At 38.1% G+C, this 20,026-nt stretch overlaps 2 protein-coding genes across 2 annotated transcripts in view; both read right to left on the bottom strand.

Moving 5' to 3' along the window:
• Positions 1-4,204, bottom strand: part of chrnb2 (cholinergic receptor, nicotinic beta 2) — a 33,092-nt gene extending 28,888 nt beyond the window's left edge. Inside the window, exon 1 of the mRNA XM_015380585.1 lies at positions 3,866-4,204. Within this exon, the coding sequence (XP_015236071.1) occupies positions 3,866-3,920 (55 nt within the window). The 5' untranslated portion in view covers positions 3,921-4,204. The remainder of the gene's footprint in view (positions 1-3,865) is intronic.
• A 9,918-nt stretch (positions 4,205-14,122) lies between these two features.
• The window catches only part of LOC107088426 (SH2 domain-containing adapter protein E-like), a 9,708-nt gene continuing 3,804 nt past the window's right edge, over positions 14,123-20,026 (bottom strand). The window contains exons 3-6 of the mRNA XM_015380590.1: positions 18,950-19,204; positions 18,384-18,723; positions 17,200-17,319; positions 14,123-15,831 (exon numbers count right to left, since the gene is read on the bottom strand). Coding sequence (XP_015236076.1) covers positions 15,639-15,831; positions 17,200-17,319; positions 18,384-18,723; positions 18,950-19,204 — 908 coding nt within the window. The 3' untranslated portion in view covers positions 14,123-15,638. The remainder of the gene's footprint in view (positions 15,832-17,199; positions 17,320-18,383; positions 18,724-18,949; positions 19,205-20,026) is intronic.

Here is a 20,026-nt window from a genome sequence, read left to right as displayed (position 1 = left end):
ACTATTTCTGTCAGAATCTGCTGTCATGTCTCACAGTAATTTAATAAAGAATCCTTATAAAGTGTTATTTAAAGTGTTTGTTCTGAGTGATCTCTTCTCAGAAAAGAATCAGGAAGAGAAAGCTTAAAGATGTAAACATAGAGCTCTATGTCGGCATCAACTGACACATAACGTATGTGCATTCACTGATTCATTAGTGCATTAAGCAGCCATGCTTTAAGATCACGCCAAACGCATCCATTGTCGCTTTGCAATCCCTCGTAAAGTTTAGGTCTGAGTCTTGTCTAACATTTGTAATCATTGCATCAATAATCTGTGGCACAGACTGGGGAACTGGTGTCAAAATAATTGGCCTTTAAAATCCATTATCAGTCGATCTCTTGTTGCTAGAACCAAGTTTTATATAAGTCTATTTACATTGCAACACTTTATAGTAGAAAATGAAATCTGTTGTGTAATTGTAGTGTGCTAGCATGTCTAATTTCATGAATGTTTAAATATGTGTCTGTAAGTCTGTGTGGATGGAGTTAATAGTCCCCAAGGAGTTTGCTAATCAGATTCTCTCCCTAACAGCAAGATGACTCATTACTAGTTTTTTCTTCTCAGGCTCCTTCGAGTAATGTTTCACACTCCATCAGTCCAAATACCTTAGGAAAGGTCATTAATGTGACTTAGTGTAACCCTGAGTTTTGGGAACAATTCAAAAGCTTTCCAGTAACTTGTTTAGCTCTGTCTTTATGATTTATCTTTTGAAATAATGAGGTCGTTACGCAACAAAAAAGATTCTGTGTCTTATAAAAATGTATAATTTTTACACTGTAAGGTGCACAGAGAAAGGCCAGGTCCTCCCCTTCCTCACCTGTAATTGCACCTGTAAATATGCTCCAACGCTTTCATTTTACTTACATGTTTTGAGATTTAAACAAAAGTTACTGAGTCATGCTTTATAGACTTTTCAGTCAGTGCTTCATAGACTTTTCTTTTTTTAACATGTATGTAAACACCATAATCCTGCAGTATTTTAACTCAAGGTTATCATACAAAAATTGGTCAGTACTTTAGAGACTTGTTTTTTTTTCAACATATCAAGATGATGATGAATTTATCTCAACATGCAAATATAGGTAAGAGCTTTCCGATGCAAGCAAATATATACCGAAAATAGTTTTTCTGGCTGATATCTGATACGAATATCGCAACAGTCAATAAGTTCCTAAATATTTTTCAAAGTTCAGCTTTTACATTTAGCTAGGTGCTGCCTATTTTATAAAAATAAAAAAATGTAAAACTTAACTATGTTTTTACATGCATATCTGTGTGACGATGTAAGTATACCACGTTAAATCACAGTATACTCGGAGTTTCCTGAAAGTTAGCTTTTCCATCGTGGGGTTTGAAATCCTTTTATACCAGACCAAGATTCTCCCTCCTACTGCTGGGCACTGCCAGCCAGCTGGTTGAGAGGAAGACTGATGCCTTTTTTTTTTGTATTTATAAAAAAAAAATGTTTTTTTTTTAGATTTTTTTTTTTAAACGCTTGAAGTCATGATGTGGAAACCAGAGCAGTGGCAGCAATCACCAACTGTTCCAAAACTATAGCTGTTAAGCTAAATATCTGAGTAGTCAAGCTAACAACCAGCTACTATTAACTTCATATACTTATTATTAGCAAAAATCATTCATGCAGTATATAAGAACAACATTTACTTGAAAACATACATACTTAAAGAGTGTGTTTATTGCACATTTATGGCCCACACTTTAAAAAAAAATCCAAACAACAAAAGATAAACCTAATAAACATTTTAAGTTTAATTATGGATTTGTTGCTTATGTCTTAAATAATGAATACATATCATAGTACTATTTTCAGATATGTCACTGGCTTTTTGAAGTATAACAGTGAAAAGTGAAGCATTCTGTTATCCTTGGTACTTAAAGTTTAAAGGGCCGGTCTTGTGTCTAGTCTTAACCATGAATGCAAGGTAGGATGGAGCCATGTTTTTGTTTTGTTGCCCATTATGCAGATGACAGCAATACTTAGAGCAGGGGAAAAATTTTCCAAACTGTGTCCTACTGTTAGATGACAGCTACCTTGTGTGTTCTTCTGCTGCTACAGCCCATCTGCTTCAATGTACCACATGTATTACAGTACATTCAGAGCATGCCATAACTACAGTAGTAGGAGGTATGTTTCCTTTCTATTGTATTGAACCAGTCTGCATACAACTGCTGCTCAAACGTTGAAACCATAAACCATGGAGATTGTTGTGTGTGTGGAAAACCCCAGCAGATTCTTAATATTTATATCAACACAGTTCAGTTCAGTTAACTCAGTTAAACTTGTTTATATGGTGCTAACTCACATCATACGCTCTCTGTCTGAGCAAGTCACTTTGCAGGATTCACTCCTCCTTGATAAACATGTGGCAAAAGTAGACATTCACCTGCACTGTATCATTGACCCTACAGCAATCCCTCACACCATGCGGCCACAGTGGAGAGGACAAACTCCACTTTAACAAGAAGATACCTCCAGCAGAACTAGGCTCAGTGTTGTTGTCCTTCTTTCAGGGACGGGGGTTCAAGAAGACAGAAGCACACACACTAAAGGAATTTAAAAGCATAAATCCATAAATAGTTTTTAATGTTAGAAAATATAACTGTAGATGCTCTGTCTAGGAAACAGTTAAACATTGGGCACCCACTCCCTCCCATGTTGAAAGTCAACTAAATTAGTTTTCTACCTGATTCCTGTGGTTGGTTAAAACGTTAAAAAGTCTAAATTATCAAATGCATTGGGTTGGAGTCTTGTAATTAGGTCACTCACAGAGGCTGTGTCCGTATGTTCGCCCTAACTCCCATATACAGGAGAGCACTAAATAGGTATTTTATGTCCGAATGTCTAGTGGATAAAAAGTCTAGTGGATAAAAAGTAATGGACATCTGTCTGAATGGTCAGCTGACTGAGTGCACTGGAAAGTCCAGTAGATAGTCCCCACTCTATATAGTGATTGTGGCGTTAGGGTGGACTTTCGGACACAGCCAAGGTCTTATCAAGCACCTGAACAGGTGTACCTAATAAAGTGGCTAGTGTGTATCTCCTACACGGAGAAATATATATTTTCTGTGCTGTTGAATGATAAGTAATTTGTCCTTGGCAGACAGGATGTTTTAGCTCGGCATGCCTCTCATTAACCTACCCACTCAAACCAAGACCTCAGTGTTAATGAGTGAGAGGGAGAGAGAGACAGAGGTGAGCGATAACACAATTTATTTCACTCAGAGTCTTTAACATTCATGTGGGATGCTTTAGCTGATTTTTCAATTCATTTACAGACAGACAGCTGTTTTTCAGTAAACAAATGAAATGCCTTGTTTATATTTGGATAGTGTTGATATTGGTATAACTTTTTATCTTTCAAACCCAAAGGAAGGGTGGAAAAACAAAGGCTTCACTGGTTCTCCTAAGTATAAAATGTTTTCTGTATATAAAAAAATCAATAAGGATAAAGTCCATTTGGATGTAAGGGAAACGTAGTCCTAAATAAGTGAAACCCGCCCAATTTACATAATCTGAGTTTGTGCAATTGCTAGATTGCGCCATGATTATGGAGTGATGCTGCTGTTACAGGAAAGATGGTGACACAGCAATGGGAGAGTCATTTTCTCCACCTGCTTGCTTTTTAACATTAAACAGTTCCAGCATATTTATTTTAAGGCTCCATAAATCTTTGATTTTAAAATCCCCCGTCATGACTTTAGGCGTGGAAATTTCATTTATTTATTTATTTATTAGGCTCGACATGGTGATGATTGTTAAAGCCGCGCGTTGATGGAGCCAACAGAAGGAGAAAGTCCTCACCTCCCACAATGGCGAGCAGAGCCAGCATCAGCAGCAGCCTCCAGCCGTCCGACATGGTGCGCGCCTGGAGCCCGGAAAGGTGTTCACCCGGATGGAGAGGCCACCTACTCCACGCACGCCCCGCAGTGTTGCTCCCCCACCTCCCTTTCACACTCTACCTGGCATAATGACGTCTGCCTGGGCTATGTTCTCCTCTTCTTCCTCGCCCTGATGAGGAGGGAATACTAACGCAGAAATGAATCCTCAGTGCGGTGCAGCCAGGTGAGCTGTGCGCGGCGCTTGGAGAGGAGGATGCTGCTGCCGACCGACGCGATCACCGCTTAGATCCGACGCGCTGGACAGGCGTGGGCGGGGCGCCTGGAGGAGCAGGGAGGGGAGGATGCACCTCCAGAGGCTCCACATCAGCGAACCATGCCAAGCAGCGTCTTTCCTCTCTCATCTCCTTAAAATATTAGGCACGAACAGAATGTCTATTATTGACCTTCCAGTGACCTTGTCAGAGTAGGTGGCATCTTCCCTGTCTGACTCTTTGCCTCATATTCATATCAGCCAGGGGCCAAATACGTTATCTTTTCAATTTGTCTTTATTTTATTCTTTAATATTCTTTAATATTTGGCAACACTAAAAACTGCATTATAAAGCATAGAAAAACATGTTTTCTTCTGTATAAAATTACATGAATCCAAATGTTTCTATGAGATATTTGAATTTTATTTGCGTTTAGATTTAAGCAACTACTAATTGAATATTAATATAAAGAGCCTCCTTCAAAAAAAAGAGCATTTCAGTGAGATCAGGAGCACTGCAAAAGGATTCATAGCCCATATTCCACCATCAGTCGCTATTTTAAGGAGCCAGTCTTTGGTTCTGCTACAATACAAGTACTTAGAAAAATGTTTCTATAATTGAAAGTATGTTTCTAACCAACTGTGTTTCTAAACAGGAGCCAACAGGGGCCAGTTATCCTGTAGAACTGGTCTTGGCCCCTGCCGCTGAACTGAAAACATTCAACTGAATTAATTTCTTATAATGATATGTGCTGAGAGAAGATACAGTAAATGTTTCCCTTAGCCCAATACACTTTTTTTTACCTATTCTTTTTAACAATTATTTAGAAATAAAAGTGTGTCACTTTAAGCTCCAGTCATAGTTGGTGCTCACTTGATAAACTGAGCAATGCATTATTTCCCTGTTTTTTTGTGTGTAATTCTTTTGTTATGTGTCCTCATAAAAAAAATAAAAAAAATAAAAAAAATAAATAAAAAACCCTAGCCCCCTCTGGTGAACTTGGTCTAGGACCACCACTATCTCTACCCGCCCTTCACATCTAGAAACCAAAATAAATCTCTTTTTTTGCCAAACCAAAAAGAGCTCCATTCTCCGTTGTCCCTCCATATGGAGTTCTATTTTTTTTAGCTCTTATTTTCTTTTGCTCAGCAATATAGGCGGTTTTAAGCAGGGGCTAACAGGGGCCAGCGCCCTTGGAGAACTGATCCTGGCCCCTGTAATTAAAACATACCTACACTGCAAAAGATTTCTTGAAAAAGACTGTATTTTGCCTCAATTTGAGCTGATAGATAAGACAATTTACTGACGTAATAAGATGGTCTCAATTTAAAATAACAAAAAATTCATCTTCTTATTTCAAGTAGTTTATATGTAATTATTTTTAAGGGAAAAATAACGTTTTCTTTTGTAATAATCTTATTTACCTGCTCCTTTAAGGGAAGTTTTTACATTTTAGATTACTTTTGCTATGTCATACAAAATAAGTCATATTATTAAAGACATTGAAAGAATGGACTCAATCCAATCTTAGATCTTGTTTTGAGATTTATATGCTTTTTGTTATGAGTATATCTATCTTGATTTCAAGAAGTCTAACAAAGTGCATTTGCCTCACTGCATTGGCAAATTATTGTATGAATCCTCAAAATCAATCTTCTCTTATTTAGTTTTTAGTCTCCATATGAAAGCCTGATTAGATGGACATTTTTTGCAGCATATAAATGATGATAATTGACTTGGACCTATTTAATCATTCACTTTTACAATTCACATTCAAAATGCAGTCACCTTAAAACTTCAGCCATATTAAGATACATCCAGGTTTTCATCATCATTATATATATATATATATATATATATATATATATATATATATATATANTATATATATATATATATATATATATATATATATATATATATATATAATGATGATGAAAACCTGGATGTATCTTAATATGGCTGAAGTTTTAAGGTGACTGCATTTTGAATGTGAATTGTAAAAGTGAATGATTAAATAGGTCCAAGTCAATTATTATCATTTATATGCTGCAAAAATTGTCCATCTAATCAGGCTTTCATATGGAGACTAAAAACTAAATAAGAGAAGATTGATTTTGAGGATTCATACAATAATTTTCCAATGCAGTGAGGCAAATGCACTTTGTTAGACTTCTTGAAATCAAGATAGATATACTCATAACAAAAAGCATATAAATCTCAAAACAAGATCTAAGATATACATATATGTTGAAAAAAATGATTTTTTTTCCACTTCACAGTCATAAATAACAGTGTGTTGGCTTATCACATTAAATCCTGATTTAGCTGTAATAGGGGAGTGTCGGCCTAGTTGGTGGCAGCAGTGTGGTAGTGCGCTTAGAAGGTTGCAATTACCCCATTCGATCCCCACAGCCTCCACTCTGAGCAAGACCCTCAACCCCCGATTGCTCCTCGGGCGCTGCACAGTGGCAACCCACTGCTCCCCAAGGAGATGGGTTAAAAGTAGAGGTAAATTTCTCCAGTGTGAGATCAATAAAGTTCTATCATTATTATGACAAAAATAATGGGAATTCTGAAGAATATGACAAACCGCGTTTCCCTGTGAGTTTTGTCAAAACGCCTCTGAAATTATCACTACGGTCTTTTCTTAGAGTTGAGTGTTAAGAAGTGATCCAAAAGGATGAAGAAAATGGAAATAAGAGGCTGGGAGAAGAGATTCGGGTGTCAATACTGGAACTGAGACAGGATAATTATAAAGGAATGAGATCAACAAAGAAAATGTCATCAAATTAAGAAGATTACAGGACATAAGAAAATCCAAAAGAGGAAGTTTACGGAAGGGCATAAGGGATGCATAGACAACATAAAAAGGGAGTGGAGGGGGATCCAGCGAGGAGGCAGTTGCTGTGGTGACTAAGAAAAGGTCTACAAAGAAGCAGCCTGTTTCTTCTTCATTTTATCTATTTTTACATACACACACACAGAGCATACACATGTACAATTAGGACATGCTACACACTAGTGAATAATGTCAATTTTCCAAGACATACACACATATCTGCACAGAGGCTAAATCTTCCACAAATTCCTCTATGCCATCTTTAAACTGTCTCTACAATCTCCTCCTTTCTTCATCTCCACACCCCCTCTGCAGTGAATGAGCTGACCTGACAGTGCTCCTCCCCTGCACTGAGTGCAGCTAGTCTCCCCTTGAATTATTAAGAAGCTGGGACCCCCACAAGTGCTTGTCTTTCCCTAACACCCACTCACACTCCTTCTTTCTCTGCTTTTTTTCTCTGTCCCTTCCTGCCCCGCTGTCATTATGTCTTCGAGTTGCCGGGATTACTTCCTATGTCTCTGTCACATCTAGGAAACACAACATACAAATCTGATCCTAGATCACAGCTCTAATGAATGGAGTAGGATAAATAAAGTAACGAATAGCTAAACAGAGTTTTGAGGATTGAAGATTTTCTTTCCCTTTTTTGCTATTAATTTTAATCTTGAAAAATAACAAAAAGATTAGCAGTAAGGTGAATTTCACTAAGTTACTTCCATTGGAAATATTGAGAACCTTAATAGTGCTAAATAAATTGATAGCAGAGCTCTGAACGTATGTCCTAACTGTTCAAATAGACAACATTGCTCACTGCCAAGGGCGACACCAACATGAGACTGGCATTGCTTTCTTTAGGTGCAGTCATTGAGTGAATAGTTGCCAACCATGATTCTGAACATCATAAGGACTTACTAAATCTAGCATTATTTGAATTCTGTTAAAAGGTCAGCCTTTAATTGTTCTAAATTGAAGAGCTTAATTAAAAAGAATATTGAGCTCTATAGTATCTTTACCCTTTCTATGTGAATATCCAAGTATGATTAATATTTAAATATATACTAGCTTTATAAAGCATAAGAATATTTTCAAATACACAAATTATTTTTATTTAATGCCATGTTACATTTAGAAATGCTAAGATTTTCTACATTAAACAATGTAGAAATCCTTAGCATTATTTTTGTCATTTAAATTTCATATTAAAGAGGTTTCTAGAATTTCTTTCATCTCTGGAATATTGCCAAAAATAGAAATATCCTGTCCAATGGTGATGTCCATGCATTTGTTACTTCAAGACTGGACTATTGTATGGTAAATCTCTACTATCAGCAAGTCCACAAACTGTATTTAAAAGCCTTCAGCTGATTCCAAAATGCTGCAGCCAATGAAAGTTAAAAAGGTAGATCTCCTTTCTTAGTTATCTTCATTTGCTTCCAGTTAAATCCAAAATAGAACGGAAATTCTATTTAACATATAAAGCCCTAAATAACTAAAATCCATTTTATTATTACGGTATACTATAGATCTGCGGGTTAACTAGTGGTTCCTAGAATTTCTTAAAGTAGAATGGGAGGAAGATCTTTTAGTTATCAGGCTCCTCTCCTGTAGAACCAACTACAAGTTTTAGTCTGTGGGGCAGACACCCTGTCTATTTTAAGGCAAGGCTAAAAACTTTCCTTTTTGATAAAGCTCATAGTTAGAGTGGCTCATGTTGTCCTCAACTATCTCTATAATTATGCTGATATAGGGTTAGGCTGCTTGAGGACATACTGACCACTTTTCATCATTCTGCTACCTTCTATCTCTATTCTCCAATTATGCTGTATATGTTGGTTAAACCCTACCTTTGTGTTCTATCTTTCTTTTTTCTCATCATAGTAGCATCATCTGGTCTGTTCATTTTGGGCTCTCTTCATCCTGGAGAGACATGTCCACTGGGCTTTTGCCATCAACAGCTTCTATTATAGATGACAGGGTTGGGCCTGTTTTCTTTCTTGCCTGTACATTTCTATGAACTTGGCTTTTACTGTGACTAACTGTATGTGTTCCCTTTCATTCCTTTGACATGAAAACTGACTTAAAGCCTGTCTGCTTAAGTGTTTCTTTCCTAGACAGAGTTGGCTATGGAGCTAATTTTTTCCCTTACCTTTTCTAACATAGAACAGTGCTTCTATTTTCTTCTTCTATCTCTGCCTCTCTCTTCTTGAACCCCAGTCAGCCTTGGCAGAAGGCCGCTCACACTGAGCCTGATTCTGCTGGAGGTTTCAAACTTTTTAGAAGGGACTTATTCCACTTCACTGTCCACTATTAATGTGCACGATGCATACAGAAAAAAAGGTAAGATATTTCTCCTCTTGCACTGTTGAGTCTATAAAATTCAAGGTATGACAGGCCTAATCTAATTTGAGCACAAAATAAAATCCTTATGTAACATTAACAACATATTACCTGTCTGTGTATGTGCAGGTGAGTTTCATAAACTATCTATCACAAACAGGGGATCAGTTCATACCCACATTAGGTTTTTGTATCGGTATTGAAAAGTGTTTTTAGTTCTTTTCTGCTTCCACTCATAAAGTACTGTTATAAATCATTGTTATTCTACAGCTAAGATTACCATTTGGTTTGCCATCTTAACTATTTTACAATATACACATGGCGTTATAAGATTTTGCCAGTGTTTAATCTTTAAAACTAATGTACATTTTCAGAGTAATAATCTGGCATGCATGTTTTTTTTTAGTCCCATTAGGGATGAACAGGCTCCATGTGAATTGACAGAAAGCTGTCCAAGAAGGGCCAAAATAAAACAGCACTGTGGTGTGACTGTTCTACAAAAACACTGCATATGCTCCCTATGTGAGATAAAAAGCCTTCAGATTACATTCTCACCAAAGCAATGTAGAAAAGTTGCTTCTGCTTTCGTGCTGCAGTGCTTACATTAGCTAATACTTAAACAGAAACAACAATAAGGCATTTATCCTCGGCTATGGTACTTTTTGTATTATCAAAGTAATATCGGTTTAGAAAACAACACTTTTGGTAACATGTCCGCTCATAAGATGTTCTGATGGAGCTTGTGCAAAGTCCCACAATAACTGGGGCTGCAGCTCTTGAAGACCCTACTTTCTGCACTAATGCCATCATGTGCTGTATTTCTAATGTTGCAGCTATCTGTTCTTCACTTCTTATGCTGTAAAAAGAGGATCAGATGCATTTAAGCAACACCAGGATCATTTCTCTCTGTAAAGTTTTGTATATTTGCTATGGAGTCAAGTTGCTATACCCTTCAGTATCCACAGAGAGGGGCTGTTAGAACAATTTGTAAAGCACCCAAAGCTTCTAGCTTGTTTTGCCCTAATTTGTCATTTAATTAAGAGAACATATCCAAAACAGACAACTGTTGTGTAACCTTACAAGCTGTGACTCGCTGAGAAGCACAGCACTTAAGATATGGAGCATCTCTTGGATGGTAAAAGGGTAGGCTTAAGGATGAGCTGAAACTAACCACTTCAGATGTGTTTGTTCTGGGGGCAGTCTTGCACTCTGACCCTCCAAGGAGGTGTTGCACAAGCGGTGAAGCTATTTAAGGAGCTGACAATAAGAGGAGCGAGCCACGTTCTTCTGGGTGATTTCTAGCACCCATATCTCTTAATGCAGCTCTTCATTCACAAACCATGCAGGTTTTTCTGTGTGGGACCTGCGTTGCTACTATGGCTACAATTAATCATAGCTATTTTAATACTGCAGCCTGTCTCTCCCCCCTCTTTCTCCTCCCCTCTCCTCCCCTCTCTCGTCATTCCCTGTAGAGATGGTGCTACCTCTCTACAACTACTCACCATGGCAACCTGGTAATCCCAGTACAGAAATATTCTCACTGCCCTTTTCTCTTTTTTAGAGACAGAGAAAAAGAACAACATGTTCACAAACACTCTCTCACTCACACATGGGTGCACAGAGTCACGCCTGCACAGTCATGCACATGCTCCATTAGAGATGCTCAAGCAACCCAGCGCACTGGTGTTTACTGGTAAGAAACATACAGCCACAAGTGCATGCTTTAGTTGATTGCTTCGTTCTTCTTGTCTCTTCATCTGCGGTTTTGGTAACAATTGAAGCATCTTCCCTAAGAGAGTTTTTTTTTTCCTTTGAGTCTGTTTGCACTCAGGTTTGTTAAAGTTGGGTAAATATGAACCTGACAACTTCTGCATCCCTATTTCGTTCAAACATGTGATCAGAAAATGTGCTTCTTTGGTGCATTTGCTCCTATGATTAATCCACTCATTTAGCAAATGAACAAAAATGATAGAATTTGAAAGATTTTAAGTTGTTTTAATTACACGTTTTGAAAGAAAAAAAAATTGGATTTTATAGAGATCAAATGCTAAATCTTGCTTTCAATGACTGTAGGAGTCTCAATTAATCTAATTACCTTGAAGTGTGGTCTCTATAAATCACATAACAAATCCGATGTGGTCCAAGTCAGGAGTTCCTGAATAAATGTGATATATGTGGCTATATTTATTTATACATATAAACAGAAGAAATCGTATTAGATTTTAAACTGATATTTTAAATATTTTTTGTCATCTATTATTTTGCATGTAATTATAATCAATCAATGGTAGATTTAGATGTACATTTTACAATTTAAAAGTGTATTTATTGTTTAAATAATGTGTTTAATGTTAAGTTTATTTATACACAGTGCAGACCAAAATTTTGAACACACCTTCTCATTCAATGAGTTTTCTATATTTTCATGACCATGAAAATTGTAGATTCACACTGAAGGCATCAAAACTATGAATAAACACATGTGCACTTATATAGTACTTAAAATAATGTGTGAAATAACTGAAAATATGTCTTATATTCTAGGTTCTTGAAAGTAGCCACCTTTTGCTTTGATTACTGCTTTGCACACTCTTGGCATTCTCTTGATGAGCTTCAAGAGTTCGTCACCTCAAAAGGTTTTCACTTTACAGGTGTCCCCTGTCGGGTTTTATAAGTAGGATATCTTGCCTTATAAATAGTGTTGGGACCATCAGTTGTGTTGTGCAGAAGTCAGGTGTACACACAGCTGATAGTCCTACTGAATAGACTTTGTTAGAAAAAAGAAGCTAAGTAAAGAAAAACGAGTGACAATAATTACATTAAGTAATGAAGGTCAGTCAGTCTAAAAAGTTGTGTCCCCCCGATGTCCCCAAGTGGGGGAAAAACCGTCAAGCTCTTCAAGCAAAAAACCATCAAGCTCTTCAAAGAAACTGGCTCACATGAGGACCGCCCCAGGAAAGGAAGACCAAGAGTCAACTCTGCTGCAGAGGATAAGTTTTGAAGGTAACCAGCTTAAGAAATCGCAAGATAACAGCAGCTAACATAAGAGACCCGGTCAATGCCACACAGAGTTCTAGGCGCAGACACATCTCTAGAACAACTGTTAAGAGGTGACTGCGTGAATCAGGCCTTCATGGTAAAATAGCTGCTAGGAAACCCCTGCTAAGGACAGGCAACAAGCAGAAGAGACTCACTTGGACTAAAGAACAGAAGGAATGAACATTAGACCAGTGGAAATCTGTGCTTTGGTCTGATGAGTCCAAATTTGAGATCTTTGGTTCAAACTATCGCGTCTTTTTGCGACTCAGAAAAGGTGAACGGATGGACTCTACATGCCTGGCTCCCACCGTGAAGCATGGAGGAGGAGGTGTGATGGTGTGAGGGTGCTTTGCTGGTAACACCGCTGGGGATTTACTCAAAATTGAAGACATACTGAACCAGCATGGTAACCACAGCATCTTGCAGCGGCAAGCTATTCCATCCGGTTCATGTTGAGTTGGACCATCATTTATTTTTCAACAGGACAATGACCCCAAACACACCTAAGGCTGTGTAAGGGCTATTTGACCCAGAAGGAGAGTGATAGCGTGCTGCGTCAGACAAAATGGCCTTCACAATCACTGGACCTGAACCCAACCAAGATGGTTTGGAGTGAGCTGGACTGCGGAGTGACAGCAAAAAGGGCCAACAAGTGAAAAGCATCTCTGGGAACTCCGTCAAGACTCTTGGAAGACCATGTCAGGTGACTGCCTCTGGAAGCTCATCGAGAGAACAGCAAGAGTGTGCGAAGCAGTAATCAAAACAAAAGGTGGCTACTCTGAAGAACCTATAATATAAGACATATTTTCAGTTGTTTCACACTTTTTTGTTAGGTACTATATATTTCCACATGTGGTAATTAATAGTTTTGATACCTTCAGTGTGAATCTTCAATTTCCATAGTCATTAAAATAAAGAAAACTCTTTGAATGAGAAGGCGTGTCGAAACTTTTGGTCTATATATTTATATATATATATATAAAACTGTTTTCTCACCCCTCGTGGGGTGGTATGTGTCATCCTCAAGCTCGGGTCCTCTACCAGAGGCCTGGCAGTTTGAGGGTTCTGCGCAGTATCTTAGCTGTTCCTATGACTGCGCTCTCCTGGACAGAGACCTATGATGTTTTACCTGGAATCTGCTGTAGCCACTCTCCCAGTTTGGGGGTCACAGCCCCCAGTGCTCCAATTGCCACTGGCACCACTGCTGCTCTTACTTTCCACATCTTTTCTAGCTCCTCTTTCAGCCCTTGGTATTTCTCAAGCTTCTCGTGTTCTTTCTTCTTGATGTTGCTGTCGCTTGGGATTGCCTCATCTATAACTACTGCCATCTTCTGCTGTTCGTCTATCAACATGATGTCTGGTTGGTTAGCCATCACCAACCAGACATAAAAAAAATGCTACTAAAGATATATATATATATATATATGATTGCGTCACAAGAAATACCAAGAAAGTAAATTTTCTTGCATAAACAAAGAGAAGATTACCAAAATATTGTGTGTTAGTTTAAGTTTGCAAGTCCTTTACGTGGTGTGCAAGAAAGAGGAAGTTATAAAAGGCTTATTCCAGATTCCCAAGGAGGCACTTCATCACAAAACTATGGAGTGACTGAAAAGGATCTTTCAGTTTCCACATCAGGGGAAACATGCTAAGAATTATGAAGAGCGCCAAACTGAAGTCCATGAGGTCCCCTGTTACCATTCAAGCATCCTTTGCTGCTGATTTATGACACTTTATCTTCATAGGCAAAATTAACTGCTTTATTTTCTGAGTTAAAGATTCAAAACAATAACATACAATCCACATCATAGTGACATTCTTTAAAAAAAAAAAAAAACAATCAACATCCAACCACGTCTTTTACGTGTGTGCTAGGGTATTGGGGTGTCAAGTCTTAACATACATTCCAGTATAAAGTAGAGGTTCAAATACATTAGACAAAACAAAACCAGCTCCCCTACCCCCAAAAATGATAAAAGATCAATAGTAATTCAGTAACATGGCTTCTTGGATACAAAAACAAAGCATGTTTATAAAGTTTTAAAACAATTTAACATTGTAGTTGTAGCCTATTTCCTGTCTTTAAGTTATACCAGCCAATATTATGTTGCATCAAGAAGGACTCTTTTCCTGCATTTCTTTGTCATCCTAGAGCATGTCTATGTTGTATTTTCAATCACATGGTTTACTTATTTACATTTTCCTTTTAGACTTTATTTCAAACACTTTGTTTCAGAAGTATTTTAGCAATAACATGTGTCAAAACTGTTTTCTGACTTGTCTGCGATTTTATGAGAACCCAATAGTTTCACTCACTCTAATCATTTAATCAATAATAGTCTCTTCTGACAGCCTAAGAGGCTGGAAAAAGAGTTTCAGGAGAGATCGATAGGCTCATTCACAAGTCAAGATACCTGTGCATGCTCTAATCATGTAAACTGGCCTTATAGATGTGGCCTAACTGTATATGAGTCTGATAATCAATTATGTTGTCACCTTTTCTAGAGCAGCCCAGTAGGATATTACACAAATCTTATTTTCTCTATATATTCTTTCTTCTCTACTTGATATAATTGTTCAACCAAAACTGTGATTTCGATTTCCATGACCTTGAACGCCTGCCTGTCCAGAGTCCATTGTGGCAGGATTTTACTGTTATGTGGAAAAGTGCTAACTTTTTCTTGCACGCTTAGATCTGTGTGCTAATTGCAACTCTCTCTTCGGTGTGTAGGCGAACCCACAATGTCTTACTCCTGTGAAATGTAATGTGATCAAAATTGAGTGTGTTTTTCAAATTTGAAAATTGTATTTTGAAAAATTGCAAGTATATTGAAAACGCAAATAATTTGCTAGCCCTACTTTATATATTTGATTTAATATCATGTTGAGATTTGTTTGTGTTATAAGGGATGCCTGCTGATGTACTGTGGATAGTAGATCTTCTGTAGAAGATGCAGATGCGCCACAGTGGAAAAATAAATTGGTTCCTGTTCAGCCTCTGTATGCGTGGAGAGTTTTAGATCAATGATTTCATTTTTGGCAATTTTGCAAAAGTCAGCACTATATACCAGGATGGACTGAATGAACTTGTCTGACATTGACCACTAGATGGTGCACTGATGCAATGCAGACCGACAGGCAGACAAGATGGCTTATAAAGCACAATATCCTACAGTTTGTTCACATATTTATTAAAGGGCTTTCAGGGGGTCTATGTGCATTTATGTCTGTGCAGAGTCATGTGCAGTGGCCCCTCTTTTCGTGTTTCAGTGCTGCCGGGACACTGGGTGCTGCAAGGTCATGTGCTCTGCTCCCGTAAAAGGCAGTCTGTGAGAGCAGTAGTGATAGACCAGTTCAGGGATGCTGGAAAACACACAGCTGCTCTGATCCAGTGTGTAGCCCAAGCCCTTGCTGCTCTTAGTCTGCGCCACAATGATGTGAACACAAGTTTGACTTGTCCTGATGGAAGAAAACAGAAAGAAAAAAACAAACCTATAAATGACATATATGTAAGGGGGGTGGGGGTTGGGGGGGACTCCAAAATACAGTGATTGTGAACAACAAAGCCTGTTTGAAAGATCATCACTCCTCTAATGAGGCGGTGTATCTCCTGAGTTCACTGAATGGTTAAATGGGGTTAATGAGGTGGACTCCCAAGTGTATGAGCAGTGTACAACAGATGTGCACTGAGGCGCATGAATATGCACTATTACTCAAATCACACTAATTTATCATGCAAACAATGGTATTGTTATAATTCTGAAAGGGTGAAAAAAGTAACAAAAAATAGCGAGTTTTCTAATTAATCTGATGAATTGTTAGAGAAATCTGTTAGTGACTGAATTGGATAAAATTTTCAGCTTCACTTGCCCCAACTAGTCAGAAACCATTGTGTTTTCCACTAAGTGAATGCTTCACAGCTAAGCGCCAGATAGCAACAACACTTTTCTGTGCTATTAATCAAGTTACACATATTCGCCACTTATTTACTACAGACTCTGCTGTTTTTACCTAAAGAAAATGACTAGAGATGCACTGAGAAGTACACTGGTGATTCAACAAATTTTTTGCTTAATAAGAGATAACATACATTGATAAAAAATAATACATTTTTTTCACTAAGTGAATTGTATTGAACATTTTTCACTTAGGGAAAAAGCTAAATTTATTAGGCTTTACATCTGAAAACTGTTATTTAATCAATTAACTGTTAAGTACGTAGAATTACTATTACAAAATGAAAAATGACTGTTTAAAATGCATTTTTTTTAAATAGCTGTCAAAGAGCAGCATTGTTTCTTTGTATCAAGAAAGTCCTGGTTTGGATTCCTGGCCTAGTGTCTTTTTTACATGGTTTGCATGTTCTCCCTGTGCATTAGGGGGTTCTCTCCAGGTACTCCTACTTCCTCCACAAACCAAAACATGACTGTTAGGTTTACTGGAATCTGTAAATTGTGCTTAGTTGTGATTATGTGTTTGTGCATGATTGTATAATTTTGTCCTACAATGGAGTAGCCACCTGTCTAGGCTGTACCCTGTCCTTCACCCGTAGGTAGCTGGAGAGGCTAATGATCACTAACAGCACGAAAACTAAAAAACTGAGTTTGAATACATCCTTAAATTGTTGAATTAAAACAAAACTGAAATCAGCTGGAAACAAAAGATCAGAGCTTTACCTGGATATTGGAAGTTAGACAAAAAAATTCAGATGATTTTTTTTTCTACTCATAATATTGTTTATAAAGGAATAAAAAAGATTCAAATCACCACATTTGGAAACAGAACACTGCATGCATGCATTCATTCAGTATATATGCATATACTCACTTCAGGGCAATGGAGTATTTGCTAGTCCCTGATTCACTGTCTCTCACCAAGAAACTGGCTTCCCTGCAGCGCTGCAGCTGAGCCTCAGCCTGCTGCCGACTCACACTGCCATGATACCAGCTTGGAGGGAAAGAGATGGAGGGGAGACAGTAGATCACCATCATATAGCACAGGAGCAACCTGATCATGACTGATCAACAACTGCTGATAAGTGATTTTGGATAGAAATTGTTACTATTTCTCTTCTGAAGTCCCTAGAAAATTTGTTAAAGAGTATTGCTTCATGAACAGTTTAAAATGTACAAAGAAATTTAATAACTTAAAACAAATCATCATTTAGGAAGGATAACGTTTTCTTGCATCTTGGCACCAAACACCGTCGGAGGAATGGTAAGGGAAGTATAAATAAACTCACAGTTAAAGAATTGCAGCCAAAAGTGGCATCATAAGGTCACTGGGTAACATTATCTAAGTGCAAACCAGTTGTTTGGGATGCATTGAGGTAAAATCGTAGTCAAATATAAATAAAAGCTGATTTGTTAATGTTATAGGGGGGTTAACTGGTTGTTCATATATAAAAAAAAAAAAACACTTTCTGATTTTTCTGGCATGCAGTGGAGGAGTTACACTCCATGCAGTGGAGTAGGAGTTACGTGACCAACGGAGCAAAAAGCAGTGATCAGAACGGTCAGTTAACTGAGTTTGATAATTAATCCACTATATAGTCCCCGCTCTATATAGTTATTGAGGGATTTAGGGGTTAGAGAGGACGTTGACCCGTGAGCTTGTATGAGCTATGAGAACCGCAACTTTTAAACAGAGCGTGCACAAGGAGAAATGGGCTTGTGCATGCTCTCGCACATGCATTTTTTTTCCAAGTGGTTTTGAAAATCCTCCACAAAACCTTTAAAGTCAGAAAATCATTAATCAATCTAAAATGTTGTGGTTTTGTAATGCTATGGATATATGAATTGTCAAAACATTTAACAGTTAAATGTTTAAAATACTGTACTGAAAAATAATGAGAATAATAAAGGCCTTGTTCTATAATACATGTCATATTTATTTGCAGTTATAAGATGACATCACTAAAGCTGGATTTTTTTTCCTTTTTTGGTTGGATAAATATAGACAGCAGGGGTCAGCAAAAGGCATTATAGATGTTTGTCTTGAGTCCTTCTTACCTCTGCTTCTCTAAGGGCAGGCTGCAATCCACTTTGGCCATCTCCCCATCCAATGGGGAAGTAGGGGAGGTAGGGGATGGAGGAGACAGTTTAGTCGGACTGGAAGAGGGTGAGAGTGGTGAGAGCTTAAGGGTGGGGAAAGAAGGTGACGGTGAGGTCAGTGGGGAGAGTTTAAGAATAGGTGAAGAAGGAAAGGACGTAGAAGATGAGGTTGATGCAGTGGGGACAAGAGCTTTGTGGCTCCAGTTCCTTGCCCTCAGAGTCTGCTGCTGCTGCTCCTGACGGCCTGAGGTGGGAGCATTCTCTTTGCTGGAAGAGCAGTCCACTCCCTCAAACTGTGCTGAAAGGCAGCAGGACAGATAATATCAACATTTGATGAAAAGTCCTATCAAAGCATGCCAGGGACAATAAAGTAAACATTTCCCTGAAAATCCATTCAGAACATAGTTTTGTTTCCTCTCTAAAAGCAAACACAAAGCTGTTGTTTAAAACTGCTGTATAAATGGCATTCTTCCTCCACACCCTGGTCCTCCACCCTTCCTATCACCCCTGCCGCCTTTCTCTACCTGACAATGCTCTGACAATGTCCTCCTTTCTCCACTCCCAGGGCAGTTCGTACTCCCCGGCCGGACGGACATCAGACTCTGGTCGTGTGACAGGGATCCACACGCCTTCGCTGTCGCTCTCCAGTCCGCCTTCATAGGGTGTGTCGTAGATATTAGGGGGTGAAGGCATTCCGTCCTCTCCCTTCCCCTCTTTTTGACCTCGGTCTAACAGTACGCAGACTTTCAGGAGGTCTTTGGAGCCACGTCGACGAACATCTGCAACAGAAAAGAAATGTATAAACTCTTTGTCGTAGGTGCTGAATTTCAAAAATTTCTCCGCTGGCCAAGGGATATTATGTCATTTTATTCTTGGTATTTGAGGCTGGGCTTAAATAGTAGCTTTTACTGGGTGAAATGGTAATACTACAAAAAACTTCAATGAATTTCATAAACAAGAATCACATGCACTGCTCTAAATTAATGGTCATATTCTTCTAATTCTGTGATAGATTGCTGAATTGTACATGGGCCCTAGACATCCAGTAACACTCCACGATGATTGGTCATAGCAATTTAATAGGTAGATGGCTATTCTCTGATCCAATCAGACTCAAATTATACATGACTGCTTAAAAGGAAACAACTTAAAGATACAAATATTTGATGAGGTAACTGTACCTTGATTTCTCACTTTATAGCTATCAATAGTAGGTTTCTGGATATCTGACTACTGTTCTTGGCTGGACTTTATTTAATGCTTGAAATTGTGCTCTGTCTTCTACAAAGACAATTTTAATGCGAGCTGGCTACCTACTCTGTTGGGACTGCCACTTGTGTTCAGATTTTAATCATCTTATTGGTTTGAGCAGAAAATGATTACTTTTTGATGTGGTTTTCAATTTGTATTCATCCATCTGCTTTGAATAATACACCAGAAAAAAACAGCTGAAGCTTCCATCATCCCATTTTACAGCGAGTACAGCATTCTAAAGTTTGAAAGACGCTCATTGACTTAACTCTCTCACATTTCATTTTGCAGTTGTCAGGTCTTGTCTTGTTTGACCAAAAAACTTTTTTCTGAATGGTATTTGGTTTATT

Source organism: Cyprinodon variegatus, unplaced genomic scaffold (genome assembly GCF_000732505.1).
Source record: "Cyprinodon variegatus isolate N-32 unplaced genomic scaffold, C_variegatus-1.0 Scaffold217, whole genome shotgun sequence".
NCBI classification, from domain to species: Eukaryota; Metazoa; Chordata; class Actinopteri; order Cyprinodontiformes; family Cyprinodontidae; genus Cyprinodon; species Cyprinodon variegatus.
Note: the sequence above shows the minus strand (reverse complement) of the source record. Positions and strands in the feature narration are given on the sequence as shown.